Source organism: Populus trichocarpa, chromosome 19 (assembly GCF_000002775.5).
Source record: "Populus trichocarpa isolate Nisqually-1 chromosome 19, P.trichocarpa_v4.1, whole genome shotgun sequence".
Taxonomy (NCBI): Eukaryota; Viridiplantae; Streptophyta; class Magnoliopsida; order Malpighiales; family Salicaceae; genus Populus; species Populus trichocarpa.
In genome coordinates, this window is record NC_037303.2 from 8,189,600 (window position 1) to 8,205,496 (window position 15,897).

At 33.5% G+C, this 15,897-nt stretch overlaps 1 protein-coding gene across 3 annotated transcripts; it reads left to right on the plus strand.

Moving 5' to 3' along the window:
• The first annotated feature begins 424 nt into the window (after positions 1-424).
• Positions 425-14,709, plus strand: LOC7453580 (probable arabinosyltransferase ARAD1). Of its 3 annotated transcripts, XR_008058206.1 has the most exons (12): positions 425-1,061; positions 1,166-1,339; positions 2,124-2,281; positions 2,369-2,516; positions 3,361-3,476; positions 3,563-3,701; positions 5,132-5,242; positions 7,781-7,849; positions 8,538-8,669; positions 12,052-12,104; positions 12,771-12,829; positions 14,349-14,709. XR_008058206.1 is itself a non-coding variant. In XM_002325346.4 (9 exons), the coding sequence occupies exons 1-9, from the start codon at positions 582-584 to the stop codon at positions 8,658-8,660; spliced, it is 1,518 nt and encodes a 505-aa protein (XP_002325382.4). In that variant the 5' UTR covers positions 426-581; the 3' UTR covers positions 8,661-8,966. The 3 variants fall into 3 exon arrangements, 1 of the variants encoding a protein (XP_002325382.4); XR_008058205.1 differs by lacking the exon at positions 12,771-12,829; XM_002325346.4 differs by lacking the exons at positions 12,052-12,104; positions 12,771-12,829; positions 14,349-14,709 and having other exon boundaries at positions 426-1,061; positions 8,538-8,966.
• The last annotated feature ends 1,188 nt before the right edge of the window (positions 14,710-15,897 follow it).

Below are 15,897 nucleotides of genomic sequence, written 5' to 3' on the forward strand. Positions count from 1 at the left end.
CCTTATTTTAACCAATTTTGTTTTCAAAAAAATCAACAAGTTTTTTACCTGTGTTTTATTTCGGATTGATCTGAGTTTTTTAGGAGGTTTGGTTAAGTCAAACCTTTCTTTATCCTAGCCTCCAATCAATCCATTAAGTTAATCTTGATTTTATAACTTAAGTTATTATAATATTTTTAATTTTAACACTCAACTAAAATAAAAAAATATATCTAATTATTGTTTTAAATGTATAAGTTTTACAGTAATATATATATATATTAAAAATAAAATAAAATATTCATATTTTATGATATTTTAAACATTATAAACAAATAAAATACAGAAATAATCACTCTTTTATATTTCACTATTAAATCCTCGTATTTGTTTTTATCTTTTTTTTTTTTTTTTTGGAAACAAGAACAAAACACTGTACAAGAGACTAAAAGACCTTCCCTTCCTGGAGCCGAGGATTTGTGAGGAACGAAAGAGAGAAAACGGCAAATTGGAATGAGTGCGGCTGACACTTGACGAATCAGTTACATAAGAGCAGAGATTATTCTTCTAAAACTAATGAAAACAACAAAGCTAAAATAGAAATGGCGAACAAACAACTCCATATATTATCTTCAAGATCCAGATCTCCAATCCTCCTCTTCACAATCTGTCTTTTCGCTTTTTCTCTTCTCTTCTTACTCTTCTCTCTCTCCACCCGTCACCCATCAGCCTCTCCATACCCTAACACTAACCCCAATCTCTCTCTCAAACCCGAAACCTCCTTCGTCGCTTCCCTCGAGCACTTCCTCGATCACAAATACCCGACATCCTCCTCCTCCTCCTCTCCGTTTCCTACAGTTAGCGAAGAGGATGTGTCAAGATTCGACGATCAAGTGTTTTCCAAAGAGCGCGATCGATTTTACAGAGAACCCTACTACCCGTTGGATTTGCCAATTAGGGTTTACCTTTACGAGATGCCGTCCAAATTCACCTACGATTTGCTTTGGCTGTTTAGAAATACTTATAGAAACACTGATAATCTCACCTCTAATGGCAGCCCCGTCCATCGATTAATCGAACAGGTATGATTGCATTTTATCATTATCATGATCATGATCATCATCAGAGTAATTTTATATTTTTTGTGGAATTAATTATAGTATCTGTGATTATAACGTGCGTGCAGCATTCTGTTGATTACTGGCTTTGGGCGGATCTGATTGCGCCCGAATCGGAAAGGTTGTTGAAAAGTGTGGTGAGAGTTGAGAGGCAGGAGGATGCGGATCTGTTCTACGTGCCTTTTTTCACAACTATAAGCTTTTTCTTATTGGAGAAGCAGCAATGCAAGGCGCTTTATAGGGTGTGAGTGATGTTGCAATGTTTTATGATATCTACTACTTGTTTTCATTATGCATGTGCATTTGATATTCATGTGTCTCTAGTTTTCATTACGAGAAAAATGTTTGGTTTTCTTGTAATTTCTGAATGCCTTTTATTTCAAACTGGACTGTATTTATATGTTTATGAGCTTAGTAGTTATGTTGTACTGTGTTTCTGCCAACAGATGTTGGCATGCTAGATACATCTAGAGCAATATTGAATTATTGATACGATAATGAGCAGCATGATAGTTTGAACTCACTGCTTCTTACTTTTCTTCATGCAAGGGTGAGCTAGAGAACCTAGGGTTTTAAAATGTATCTCTGGAGGAAAAAAAAATCCTTTTTTTGAGTTAACCCTGAAGATTATGTACTTATATTATAAAGGCGTCCTTTAGGAATTGAAAGGTAAATTAAGAGTATTACTTAATCTGTAATATGCAAGTTCAATTGGAAATATTGTCTATTTGATAATGAAACCTTTCTGTATTATGAGCTGTGTTTTTCCCGTCATTGGTACCTGACTTGGAATTTGTTGACATTATAATGTCATTTGATATGGTATAATGTTTGAGTTGAATATTAAGTTTATTTATAAAAGGCCAAGACACTGAATTGGACTTTTGAAATCATGTTTATGGCTTGAAGTTCCATGAAATGTGCAAATGTGCCTGTTCTTGTTTGGAGAACCCTTTTTGTAGAGAATGAAGCTAATTAGCATTACCTCTGCATTCAAAATTATAACTCTGCTATCTGTGGATATAGGAAGCTCTGAAGTGGGTGACAGATCAGCCTGCATGGAAACGATCGGAAGGAAGGAATCACATATTTCCTATTCATCATCCATGGTCTTTCAAATCTGTTCGTAGATATGTCAAAAATGCAATTTGGTTGTTACCAGATATGGACTCCACAGGGAACTGGTGACTATATGGCTTAACTAAGAAAGCTTGTCTGCATTTCAGTATTTGACTGGTTATAATAACTGCTAATGATCATGTAATCTGCAGGTACAAACCAGGACAAGTTTTTCTGGAGAAAGACCTAATTCTTCCTTATGTCCCCAATGTGAATTTGTGTGACACCAAATGCATATCAGAAAGTGAATCAAAGAGAAGCACCTTGCTTTACTTTCGTGGGAGGCTTAAAAGAAATGCAGTAAGTTTTTTGTTCAACTAGTTAAATTTAAACGGTGGTTAAGGCCAGATGAGTTCCTTAAGGTTGATTTTGAGTCTTTGCTGGTCCAAATTAATGTATCAATGTTTATTGAATCTATTAGCTGCTAGATTAGTGTTTTTCTAATGTGAGGTGTTCACTATTTCTTTAATTTCCATATTCGGTAGAAATAGTAAGTAGCAGGGGTGCAGGTTTTTCAGTGTATGGTTCATTTTTTCTGTTGGCTAGTTATAATTTTTTTTGGTGCTTCTTTTTTCTGAAGTACTCAAATTTTTGTCTTCTTATTTCACACTCCAATTTCAAATAGGTGGACTTAACAATACTTAGAGCTTATATATAGACATGTAATAGTCCTGGTTTTCCTCGTATAAATAAATAATATCATAGAACTTAAGATTTTCCTATACATGAAGATCTTTCAACTCAAAAACCCATTTTCCTCTTCCTTATTATTTTTTTTAAATTTCTTTTAATATAGTTTTAAAAAGTTCCTAGTGGGAAATAACATTGATGAATTTTTGAACAAAACTTTGGAAACAGAGTGCAGTGCTCCTGGTATGATTTTTTTTCTCCCACAATCTTGATTTTCAACTCTGGAAAAAATTGAATTCTGTAAAGTAGGGTTTGCCAGCTTGCTTGACTATATGATGCATAATGTACTGATTCCGTTCATGTTATCCTTTGGTTTCTGGAATGAAGTTGTCTATTTTTTTTTGATTGGAATTTGATTGTCATCTTTCATATGCTACCCTTTATTGTCTTTTTTGTTTGCCCATGTCTATATGTTTAAGGTGTATTTCCTTGGTCAATTGCATTGTTTGTCTAGGGTGGGAAGATACGTGCAAAACTTGTAGCAGAACTAAGTGGTGCCGAGGGCGTGTTTATAGAGGAGGGGACAGCTGGAGAGGGAGGGAAAGCAGCAGCTCAAATTGGCATGCGCAAGTAAATACATTGGTTCCTTGGCTCTCTTTATCAATCTAGCTTTTATGTGTAGTTTTCATTAATTATTGAGTTCTCCTTTGTCACAGGTCCATTTTTTGCTTAAGTCCAGCTGGTGATACACCGTCATCTGCCAGATTATTCGATGCCATTGTCAGTGGTTGCATACCAGTTGTAGTCAGTGATGAATTAGAGTTGCCTTTTGAAGGAATACTTGATTACAGAAAGGTATGCTTCATTTTTGCACCCCCTATTATTATTTCCTTCTATTCTATGCATCTTTTGTAAGCTATAAGCTCAGATAAGGCCACTTATTGTGTAGGTACGTTGTCAGTAATTTGGTATAATACTTGAGAATCTATTGCAGTAGTTATTATGTGGAGATATTTTTACCTGCTATGTCAGTTGAGACATGTCTATTTGGGCATTTAAGTTGATAGGAAATTTCAGTTGAGACATATCTATTTGGGCATTTAAGTTGATGGGAAACTTATGGATACGATCATGTTCTACAACTATAAAATAGAAGCCCTATCAATTACTTACAACCCATGCTGGACATTTTATTTGTTTGGTTTCTTTTGTTTATGAGAGTTATCACCTGGATTGTTGTTCAAACAGATCCCTATATAGCTAGATTCAGCCTTTGTGGATGAAAGGCACTATTGTGGAAAGTTAATATTGTTGCTTTTTTACGGGTTCAGGGTTTTTTCTTTCTTTCTTTTTCTTCCCTCTCTGCCCATATCCCAAACACCTATCATTTTCTTTTAATTTATCATATTTTGAAAGTCTAGGTACCCTCTGATGTTAAGGGATTTATTTTGACAGTGGTGGTGAATAAAATTAATATAAATGACTTCTTGTCATTTATGAGCCATTTGAAGGCTCTACTCCTTGATATATTTGTGTTAGATGTCATAAAGCGGGAGCCTTAAAGCTATCTATTTTTACGTTGTTCAAATTGCTTGGGACATGGTATGCATTATTTTGCTTTGGTGGTGAATCATGGATGTTTTCTGAATAAATGGTGGATATGTTAACCTTAGTTGTAACTTTTGGGTTTTTCTTTTCTTTTAATAAAAGGAATGATGCTAAGATATTGTAGAGTTATCCTACGTTTGTTGTAATTTTATGTGTTTGGATAGGGAGGAATGCTAGAATCTTCAAAAATCACTTCAACTCAAGGCAAAAGTAGCGATGTCCTTTATTTAGCATATGGGAACCATTATTATTCAGAAAAGTATGTGATTTTAATTTTATTTCTTTCTAATTCTGCATCAAGAAGGACAAATCACTTAATTCTGGTAGCTTACAAAAATCATATGTTACATGGAAATCTCTGCGAGGATAGGGTTTTTTCATGTATCTTGCAAAACACATTCTTTGTGGGGACACGAACAATCTTTAGGTGAATTTTATTATATATCTAATTTATTTCAGATAATGACTGTGAGAAGAAAATAAAAGATGCTGTTTTTTTGTCTTAATGTGTGCAATTTTGATGGATTAGATTCTTACAAACATATATAAAGCTGATTTGGAAAATGAGAAGTTGTAGCTGATTTGTGTTATGTTGCTAACTTTAAAATAAACGGCCCACCCAAAAACTATATATTGGGTAATTGATGAGGCCTCCAACCCTTTCCCTTGCTATGCAGATAGCTTTATTTGTTTCTTCCAGTGATGCTGTACAACCAGGTTGGCTATTAAAATTCTTGAAAGGCATTAGCCTTGCCCAAATTCGGGGAATGCAAAGAAACCTTGCCAAGGTTTGTGACTATTAAAGTTTACATAATTTCAGATTTCTTTTATTTTTGTTGTTGTTTGATTGTACAAGTGAATGATATCTTGATTTTCATAGTTCTTTTGCCAATTGAAATAACCAAACCTACAAAATACCTTCCCAACCAACCTTTATTATCCACTGTGCTATTATAGCTTTGGTGGCATGTGGTAAAATGGTTGGGTGAAGATGCATTTTTGGACAATTTTAACCCTTGGGTGCCATTTGGACCCTGGAAAATGATTTAGGCCATGTTTGTATGCCGAAAAGTTGTTTTTATGGAAAGTAGTTTCTATGGAAAGTGGATTCCTGAAAAGTGGATTATTTTATGATGTGTGGTAGTGTCATGAAAAATAAGTTATTAATATTTTTTTGTTCAAGTTTATTAAAAGGATGGGTACCAAATCTGACAAATGAAAAAGTTGGAGAATGAAATTGAAAAAAATTCTAATTCATAAATTACTTCAAATAAAACAAATAGCAATAAAAAAAATGAGGGCCAAATCTGACATAAAAAAAGTTGAAGGATGAAGTTGAAAAAAAATTCATTTTCATAAATTATTCCAAATAAACTAAATAACAATAAAAAAAATGAGGACCAAATCTAATAAATAAAAAAATTTCAATTAAAAAAAGACGAGAAAAACAAATAACAATCAAAAGAATGAATATATAAGTTAATATAAAAATTAAATTAAATCAAATTCCTTTGAGAATTACCAAGATAAAGTCATTGAAAGTCTTGCTAACCCGATCAAAGAGCAGCCATAGGTTTCTCGTCTCTTATTTTGCACTAGCCCTACATATTGCGATTAATATTTTCGGTGGGAATGTTTGATCCAACTCTTGAGTTGTAACCTGGCTAAGAAAACGCGTGGAGACTAGTGAGGCGAAAATGAAGAAAACTAGATTTACCTTCATCGCGCCTTGCTCGCGGATTAAAAAAATGTTCGGATATCGAGACTAACCCTTCGATGAGAAGAAAAGATTGAAAGATGGAGACTTGGCTATAGCATAAGAGAAAGGAGACTGAGGTTGAACTGGATAGTGCATGTCAGTCAAAAAGGTTGCCTTCCTCAATCTTATGGAGTGCAGGGTATGGTAAAATGACCGCGGAAGTGATGCTTTAATTTAATTAAAAAGAAGGAGCTAATCTGGGATTCTCCTTTCCTAGCCCAAATTAAACATTGACTTCTTTCTAGGCATGACATTCCAATGAGCTCTTACCATGGTAGTAGTCTATTTATCATTTTTGGTCTTCTTGTTTTTTCTTTCATTGTCGGGAGTAGGCTTTCTTGTCCTCCTTTATTCTAAATAGGAATGCCTATGAATTGGCTTCGAGTTTTCATATTAATTTAATGTCAAAATTCTCCTCACTTTCCAAATGAAATAAAACCAAAGTCAAGACAAATTAACATGATAATAGGGGAAACCCTATGATAGAATCTTTTAGGTATCTGCCTTTCTTTTAAAGGATATTTTTGGAGTTTTGTTGTAAATAATCTACTTTGGTGGTTCTTTCTTGAGCTAGCAGAGATGACACCAAAAGCTCAGTGGCTTTTTAAAGGATGGAATTGAAAAATAAATATAAAAAATAAATTCAAAACAAAATATATAGCAACAAAAAGGTTGATGATCCAATTTGATATAATCAATAAATAACATGATATTTTATAATTTTTTCAAGGAGATGAGAGAGGAGGAAGGAGAATAAAAAAAGCAGCCGAGGCTTAATTGACGTGCTGCCCCATTAGGAAGAACTCGGTGAGATGCTTCAAACGCTTCTCCGGAAGCCAATGTTTGGTTGACGAGAGGCATTGCACGTGGTGTCCAAAAAGCACGAGTGCCTCCTATACAGTGGCGTGGGCATGACATGCGCCAACCATTTTTTTCTTAAATAATATTTTATCTATATCAAAATACCAAATTGCCTTAAAGTCTACTTGATAATTACAATAAAAAAAGGATGAAATAATGAAAAAGGTCCTAAACACTAGTTTAACAAATTTTGCTTTTAATGATAATTTAGTCATTTCACTTTATTTTTATTTGCAACTTTTGGAAAGTGAATTCTGTCTAAAATAAAAGGTAAGCACTTTTTTGGAAATTAAGCTAAATTTTTCTTTGACCAGAAAGTGTTTTTCATTGATCAACTTTTCTAATGGTAACAAACATGAGAAAGTTTGGAAAATGATTTTCATAAAATAAACTTGGCCTTAATTATTCCTACTCGCTTTTCAAAGATTAAATTGGAGCAGGGAAAGATGATATTTAAGCATTTATTTTCCCTTGTACAAGTGGAGGCAACTAAATGCTGATTATTCTTTCTTTGGGCCCGTGTAATCTTTTTTGCCTGTATTCAAGTCATTCATACCTCAGCGAAAACTTTTCTTTGTTTTCTACATTTGTTTAGTTCTCATCTCTTTGTTTATTAGTTCTCTTTGTATTAAGTTTTATTTTATTAATCTTTATATTTTTGTAATGTATCTGATGCAACTGTTTCTTATACTTCCATTTCTTTCAGTATTCAAGGCACTTTATTTATTCCAGTCCAGCTCTACCCCTAGGACCTGAAGATTTGGTTTGGAGAATGGTTTGTTACTCTCTCCCACTGAAAAAGTCTTATATATATATATATATATATATATATATATATATATATATTTGTGTGGATTGCTAATAATTATGGCAGGCATGCTTTCAATATTGACTGTTACAAAAATTTATGCTATTCTTTTTTTTTTTCTGATAGCATTATTTATTTCAGTAACTTGTTCCTTTATATGCTTATTTGACCTGTGCTCCTGTTCAGCAGGGTTTTTGGCAAACTATCCACATTTTTGTTAAAACCAGTTTTGTGAAAAAAAAAAGGAGCAGAAAAATCTTGCAGTTTGTGGCTATTCCTACAGCAGTAATTATTTAGCTAATTGTAGCCATTTTTCAAAATGTTGTGTGAGTAAGTCAATGTCTGCTCAAATAACAAATGTACTCTTGCATAAAGATCTCCTTTTGTTGCAATCATGACCTTTTTCTATTTGTTCAAAAGACCAAAAGAAACAAAAGAGCATAATTATTGCTTTATTTTGACAAGATGCAGGAGAGATTCACCATTTTTGTGTCCTCAAGCAATTCTGCTGTTGTTCTAGATAGTTGCCCCTCAAGTTTTTAAAATTACTGTCCATTATTACAAGAGCATAATGCCTGTAGAAATTGTTTGAAAATGATACTGTCTTTAGTTGAAGTTTGAGGACATGTTTCATTTTCATCTCATATGCAAACAGATGGCTGGTAAACTGGTGAACATCAGGCTTCACACACGGAGATCACAGCGTGTGGTGAAAGAGTCTAGAAGTGTATGTGCTTGTGATTGTAAACGTGCCAACTTTACAGTCCCGGTTCTTTGATAATGCAAGGCTAAGATCTCTCACTCACATATTTAAAGTGATTCTTGTTTGCACCCATACGAGTATGTTGGCATGTAAGTTTTTAATGGTTATTTTATATTTTAACTATATGGAACGGCAGCGGATAATGAATATCGATTTGTGTTAAACATCTTTCAGCAAGATCTGTGAATTTTTCAATTTTCTCCCTTTTAAATCCAGCTATTGAAGAATTTGTATTGCAGAGGAATCTTTGATTTACTTAGGTAGTGTAAGGAGTATAACAATCTCTGATTCATTTTTTTTCAAGTCATGGCCTTCACATTATCCGTCTTTGTTGATTTTGTGTAAGATTATTTTTTACCATTGAATTTGATTAAACAAAAAAAATTGAGTGTAAAACTAAAAATCATAAAAAATGAGGAAAATAAATAGAAAAGAGGAAGAGAAAAGAGATAGTGCTTTGAATTTAATACAAGCAACTATTAAATGAAAGTTGTGATGAATTTATAGATACCAAAATCAAACTATTTTTTTAGAATAGTCTGATATGCTGTTTTGAATTTTTAAATCTAAAATGTTTCCATTCGGATTCTGCATTGATTGGTTGTTTATAAGTGGCTTCTGAGCTTAGATTTATGTTTAGAAGGATTAAATGACTATTTAGATGTTTTTTTCTTAAAAATAATTTCTAAGGTTATAAAATCATGATTTCTCAGGTTATCCCTAGTGACTCTGTATAGCTTGAGTATTCAAATTCTGACGAGTAATGAAATTCTGATGAGTAGTGTAGAGCATTGTTCTAAAACTTGGACCGGTCCAGCAGTCGAACCGTTTCTTCTCCTTGTTCCTGCCTTTTTTAATTCAGTTTTTGATTGTTGCTTCTCCCAAAGCTCACTTTTTTGTTTTTTGACATATGTTCTTTTCCATTTATTATCTGCCACTTTGGCGATTGTTTTTTTCAATTTCTATGATTGCGACGAATCTTGCCTAAACATCTTAGTGTCAGATGCCTCCATTTATTCTCTTCTTACTCTTTCTTTTCTTTTGGGTTGCCTTTACTCTGCATTTTTGGAGGCTTGGGCTTAATGCATTCTGTGCTAAAGATTTTTTAGCTTCCTAGGTAAAGTTGCCTGCACCAGTTCCATTTCTCTACTTTCATCATTGTTGCCTTCTCTTTCATTGATGCATCTTTACTGCACGATTATTATCTTGGGCACTTGATCCTTTGTTCATTATGTTTTAAGTGGGAAGCGCTTAGTCATCTCATTATTAATTGAGGGTTTTTTTTTGGGTGATTGGTTTGTTCCTCATTTCTTATTCTATCCATCTCTGTTATTCATGAAGCTTGCTCCAAGCTTTTCAGTTGTCATTGGTCAACTCTGCTGCGTTGCTATCTGTTTTTGTTTTTGGAGGTTTAGATTGTCTACTCTAGATCTGGAATGGATATCTGCTTTTGTTTGCTTTAGGAGTTTTTGTTTTTTTAAGCTTTTCTACGGGAGACTTCTTACCCATTTTCTTCCTTTTCCCATGTCATTTAATATCTTTTTTTCCTTGATACGTGTTTGCTTGATCTGCATTTAATCTTGCAATTCACTCTTTCTTTTTTCTCGATTTCCTTTTCCCAACATTCTTTTTGTGCGTAGGTCTGCTGCGTTAAACACTAGCTACTGTGATTTGTTGGTTTGTCAGTAATTCCTTATCTTTTGTCACTGTATCCTTCTCTTTCATGGATGCATCTTTTATACGTGGTTTTTATCTTGGTTGCTTGGTTCTTTGCCCATCCTTTTTTAGGGGAAAAACACTTAGTTTTCTCATTTGAAGAGAGGTTTTTTTTTTATTGTTCTCTAGGCCTTCTTTTTTTTTCCTTTCATTACTCATTTTTAAGCTTGTTTGTCTTTTTTTTTAAACATGCACCTTACATTTCAGTTGTTGTTAACTTGCTCTGCTTTGTTGCTGTCTTATTGGGATTTGATATCTTGATGGCATGCTCCAAGTTGCTGCTTTCACCTGCTATGGAGGGTGTTATTTATTTATTTATTTATTTTTCATTTTCCTCTGTTAACTTTGATGATCGAGGTTTCTTGCTCTTTATTTTATTTTTTGTCTTTTTAAGTTTCCCTTCTTGATGCATGTCGTTTGATTTACGTTTGGTCCCAAAACTCGTTCTTTTTTCTGGGTTTCATTTTCCCAGCAATTTTTTGGTTGTAGGCATGCTGCATTCTACACGCAATTGCGATTTGTTTGTTTGCTAAGTACAATTTGCCTGTAACAATTCAATTTCTTCCCTATTTTCATCTTTTTACTCACCGGGGAGAAAAATCATCTGTTTCATTGCTGGCATAGCTTTTTGTTGATTTGTTTTGCGTTTGTTCTGCCTTTTGCTCCTCATTTTTTATCCTATTTACCTCCATTATTTATGATTCTTGCTTTTCTCTTTTCAGTTGTTTTTGTTCGCTTTTGTTGTGTCACTGCCCACTCTGATTTTTTACATTTAGATTGTCTACTCTGGCCTTGGACTGTTTGCTGCTTCCGCTTTCAGTTTAGCTCTTTTTTTTTTTTTTTTCTCTATCAATTGATGTTCGAGGTTTTCCTGGCATTATTTTTATTGTCTTTTTTCCACTTCTCCTTAGTTTTCTACCTTCATCCCACTACTAATGCCGAACGAAATCAACACAACCAAATTCACTAATTTTGGTTCCAGTAGAAAAGATAACCGAAGAAAGAATTGACAAAGGGAAAGAAAACTGATATTTTATTGCAGAAAATTAAAGATTACATAGAAAAGAAAACAAGTAGCCTCACACCACTCAAGAGAATCACTCTCATTTTGGAATCACACCAACGACTATGAACTTCATTACCATCTACCCAATTTAGACATACATTACACATTAAATAGAAATATATAATACAGTTATTTACTAGATAATAACCAACTAAGATAAGAATATTGACAGTTACAATTAACTTCTCCTACCACTTTGAATTATAAAAGATTATTTTCATTTATTCTTCAGTTATGGGTTCTAACTTCTTCCTTCTTGCCAACGTGTACCATTGGAATTGTAGACTCCATAAAATATACTCCTTTACGAACTAGCTTGATTGCTGTAAAATATTCTGGACTTCTGTTTGTCTTAGATTGCTGCCACTTTGGTCTCCAGAATTTGCATCAACTACTGCCTCCTTTTGCATTGAAAATCTCTGTTTATGATTGTTGGGTTTGATATTTTAGGTTTACTTTTTACTTGGTTGTGGCACTATTGTGTTATATATTGTTGCTTTTCTATATCCACTCTCTTGTACCTGCGATAAAAACCTGGTGCCAGATTGCCTCTTGTATTTCTAGAGTGCCTAATTTGTATTCCCAACTCATTTTTCCTTTTCTTTGACTCGGTTCTTTTTCTTAGCTTGATTTCACCAAGCTCAAACAAGCTGTGCGGCCAATTCTACTAGAAACAGGTTGCCTCGCTCTCTTTGCTTTCCTTCTGATATTTTTTTTTCCGTTGACTGCTTTTAAGATTGCCTTTCCATTTAACTTTGCTACCAGGCTAATTATCTGCCGACCTTAATTATAGGTTGCTTAATGCTTTAACCATGAGATTAAAGATTAATTGATTATCTAACATATAAATCTTATTTCTAAGCTATATTTGGATTTTTTTTGGGACATCATTAATGATCGAACTAATTAACAAACTAAAACAATTGCCAACCGACCTTTCAAGAAGCCGCATTCAACTTTTACACAATGCTCCATAACTAATAGTTCTCATTATTAAGATAATGTTCCATGCCTTTTACTTCCCTCTCTTTCCTTCCATTAATGTTCTGTAAAATTTGTACATTTAATTTCTCATAAAAAATTGTTCATATTTGTTATTGTTCTATTTCTAATCATTAAAAAAAGTTTTATGCAATTCATGTTTAACTCCCACAACTTTGTAATCATTTAAACAAAAAGATCCTAACATTGTTTTGTTTTCTTTGAACTTTTTTCGTCAAGGAAATTTGATATATAGATTTTATCAGATTTTGCTTCATTGCAATATTATTGACAAACTCATTTATTTTTTCTTACTATCAACATTCGTTCCTTTTTCTCTAATAGAATGTTGCTTCCTTTAGGTTCAAAGTTGATTGCATTGTGATTAATGGACATAATGTTGCAAACCTTCTTATAATAGGTAAAATAGTTGAAAACTTGTTGAATCTTCTACTCATCAGTATGTTTATGATAGAGGTTTCAAAGATCCATTCATCTTTGTTATAATCTAATTTTTTTTCCCTTTTCAAAATTTCCCAAAAGTCCAAAAAAAAAGTTTTTGATGCATTGATGTCTTTTTATAAGCTATTTTCACGTTCATTTTGTAATTTTCAACTATTTTTTTCTTATTGACATCTTTTAAAAAAATAGAAAAAGAAATGTTATTGATTCATTCACTTTTATTTCATAATTCTTGATTACTTCTTTTTTTATTATTCTAATTGAAGTTAACATTGTTCTTCGAAAAACCAAAATACAAAACATGAAAAAATAATTATAGAAAGCAAAATGAACAAGTAAGTTAAAGTGCAAAACATGAAAAATAAAGGGCTAAAAAAATATTCAGTAAGGATATTCTTAGGATATACTTAGAATAAGGGATAAAAAAATAAGAATATTTCTATGTAGAGTAGCATATATATAGAAGAGTTAGGGGGGAGCCAATAAAAAAAGGGGAGAAACCTTAACCACTATTGGAAGAGATAAAGAGAGAGAGAAAGGAAAGAGAGGAGAAAGAACATAGCCACCCACCTCACAAAACCTTAGCCACCATTGAAGAGTAGAAAAATAGGGGGGGGGGGAGAGAAAGAGAGTGATTTGAAATTTGAAAAAGAAACCTAATAAAAACCGTAATAACCTCTCTCCTACAAAAAAAACCCAAAAACAAAACCAAGAACCCTAGACTTTCCTCACTGTATTTTGGCTATCACAACAACAACCCTAACCTCTCTCTCATATCACCACATCATCTGACCAACTTCCATGGCCTTCTCTTATCGAGAAACACCATAAAAAAGGAAAGAGAAGCTACTAGAGAGAAAAACGATTGACCAATAAAGCTTTTAAGCCACAACTCTTCTCTTGTCAGATGGTAGTGACTTAACACTGCTGCCACTGTTAGGAAGAAGATAAGGTAGTACAACCTACGAAGTGGTCTCCGTGCTACCATCCCCCGCCATTAAGTCTGACGACATATTATAATCAAGGTTGTTTATAAAAGATAACATCAAGGGCAAAAAAGGTAAAAAATGTTTAGCCATCGACATTCTCCTCTAAACAACAATGATTTACACTGTCATCACCACAAAAAAGAGAAGGAATTGGTGCAACCTTTGGACTCATCCATACACCACCTCTTTTCTTCAGTAACTAGAAAGACGTGATGCAAACTAAGCTACCACTGCCAACTTTTACAATATTTTTCCACCATTGTTTTGCCATTGTCACCTATTGTTTTAGCCTTTTTTAGCCCACCTCATCCACTCTAAAAGGTTCATTTCAAATCCTAAACATTTTATGAATAATTATTATAGTTTATTGTTGGTTTGGATGTGTGTTGTGATGAAATTCTTGGGTTTGAACAAACTTTGATATTGATTGTGTATATGGACACTTGGATTTATTTGCGTATTTTTCAACATGATATGTTTTGTAGACAGGACAACATCAAGGCTATCCAAAAAAGACAACATCAGGGGAAAAAAAGCTGAAACTATTCGGCCATTGATCTCTTCTTATGATCGGCAATGACTTACACCGCTACTAGAAGGAGGAAATGGTGTAACCTATGAACCCATCCATGTACCATCTCTCTTCGCCAGTAACCAGAAAGACATTACACAAATCAAGTTGTCACTGTTAACTTTTACAACATTGTTCAATCACTATTTCGCCACTGCCACCCACTATTTCAGCCTTTTTTGGTCTACCTCATCCACTCTAAAATTTTGGTTTATTACTGGTTTGAATGTGTTGTGATGAAATTTTTGGGTTTGAATAAACTTTGAGAATGGTTGTGCATATCCACATGAATTTGTTTGCGTGTTTTCTAACATGATGTGTTTTATGGATGAACATGCATTGTAGATGTATTCAATGTATTTTCAAGTCCTTTTGGTTTTTGCACATCTAGGTCCAATCCTTCAAAGTTTACATCTTGCTTATGTTTGATGTTCTTGGTCATTTCTTTGTGTTATTTATGCATGAGTGTGTTTTTTTACATAAAAAGATAATGTTCATATTCACATATACATTTGTATTAGGTTTTATAAGTTGTTTATAAAATCCACCAAGGTTTCAGCCCACATTACAAGGACTTTATGGGTTGACATTCCAAATCTTTCAAAACATTTCCTTTTTTTTAATCATTTTTGCTAAAATATGAAAATCAATGTTTTTTTTTTTTATTGTTATTCACTCATGGTATTTAAGGCAATATCCTAAAATTGAATTGCATATGTGATTGTTAAATATAGCTGCACATCTTAAGGCAAATGAATTAATAAAGGTCATTGTCCAAATTTAATCCAAATGGGATATTCATACAAAAAAAAAAAAAAAGCCCATTATGAGTAGATAAACCTATAAAGATCACAATTTAGATGTTTAAGACTGAGGTATAAACTTCATTCAACAAAATGCAATTATATCTTCACCATAGAATAAGCGAACCTTCATGGGTTGTTGTCCATGGATCTTGGATGCATAAACAAATGTTTGGCACCATCCCTCTTTGGATTAAAGCCAAGTTCAATATGCCTAATATAGGTGTCGCACGTGTGCAGCGTCGCGGCGATCGCCCACCCACACTCAATGTGTGTGTGTCTGGAAAATATGGGGAGACAAGGAGTTCTTGTCTTTTTATCAGTGGAAAAAATGGAATGAGAGTCGCCACCTAGTATTCTGGTCACTAGGAACCCTAACTGGTCTCAGAGATCGGGTACGGAGACTGGTTGCGTAAAGGGAAGGTATTAGCACCCCAAATACGCCCTACCTAAGGTAAGCTGCATTGTTTAATTTGTCTGATCAAAATCTAAGGTTTGGTCACGTTTTCTAATTGTTGGTCCTGACTGTCTAAGATTCAAGAAAAGCCCTCCTAAAAAAGAAGGTTCTTATCTTAATGGGGTAAAACATAACCGTTCTAGCGTCAAATAAAAAAAACTACCTTTTTAATATCGGGAGTACGTTTTACGTATAAATTCATAATCC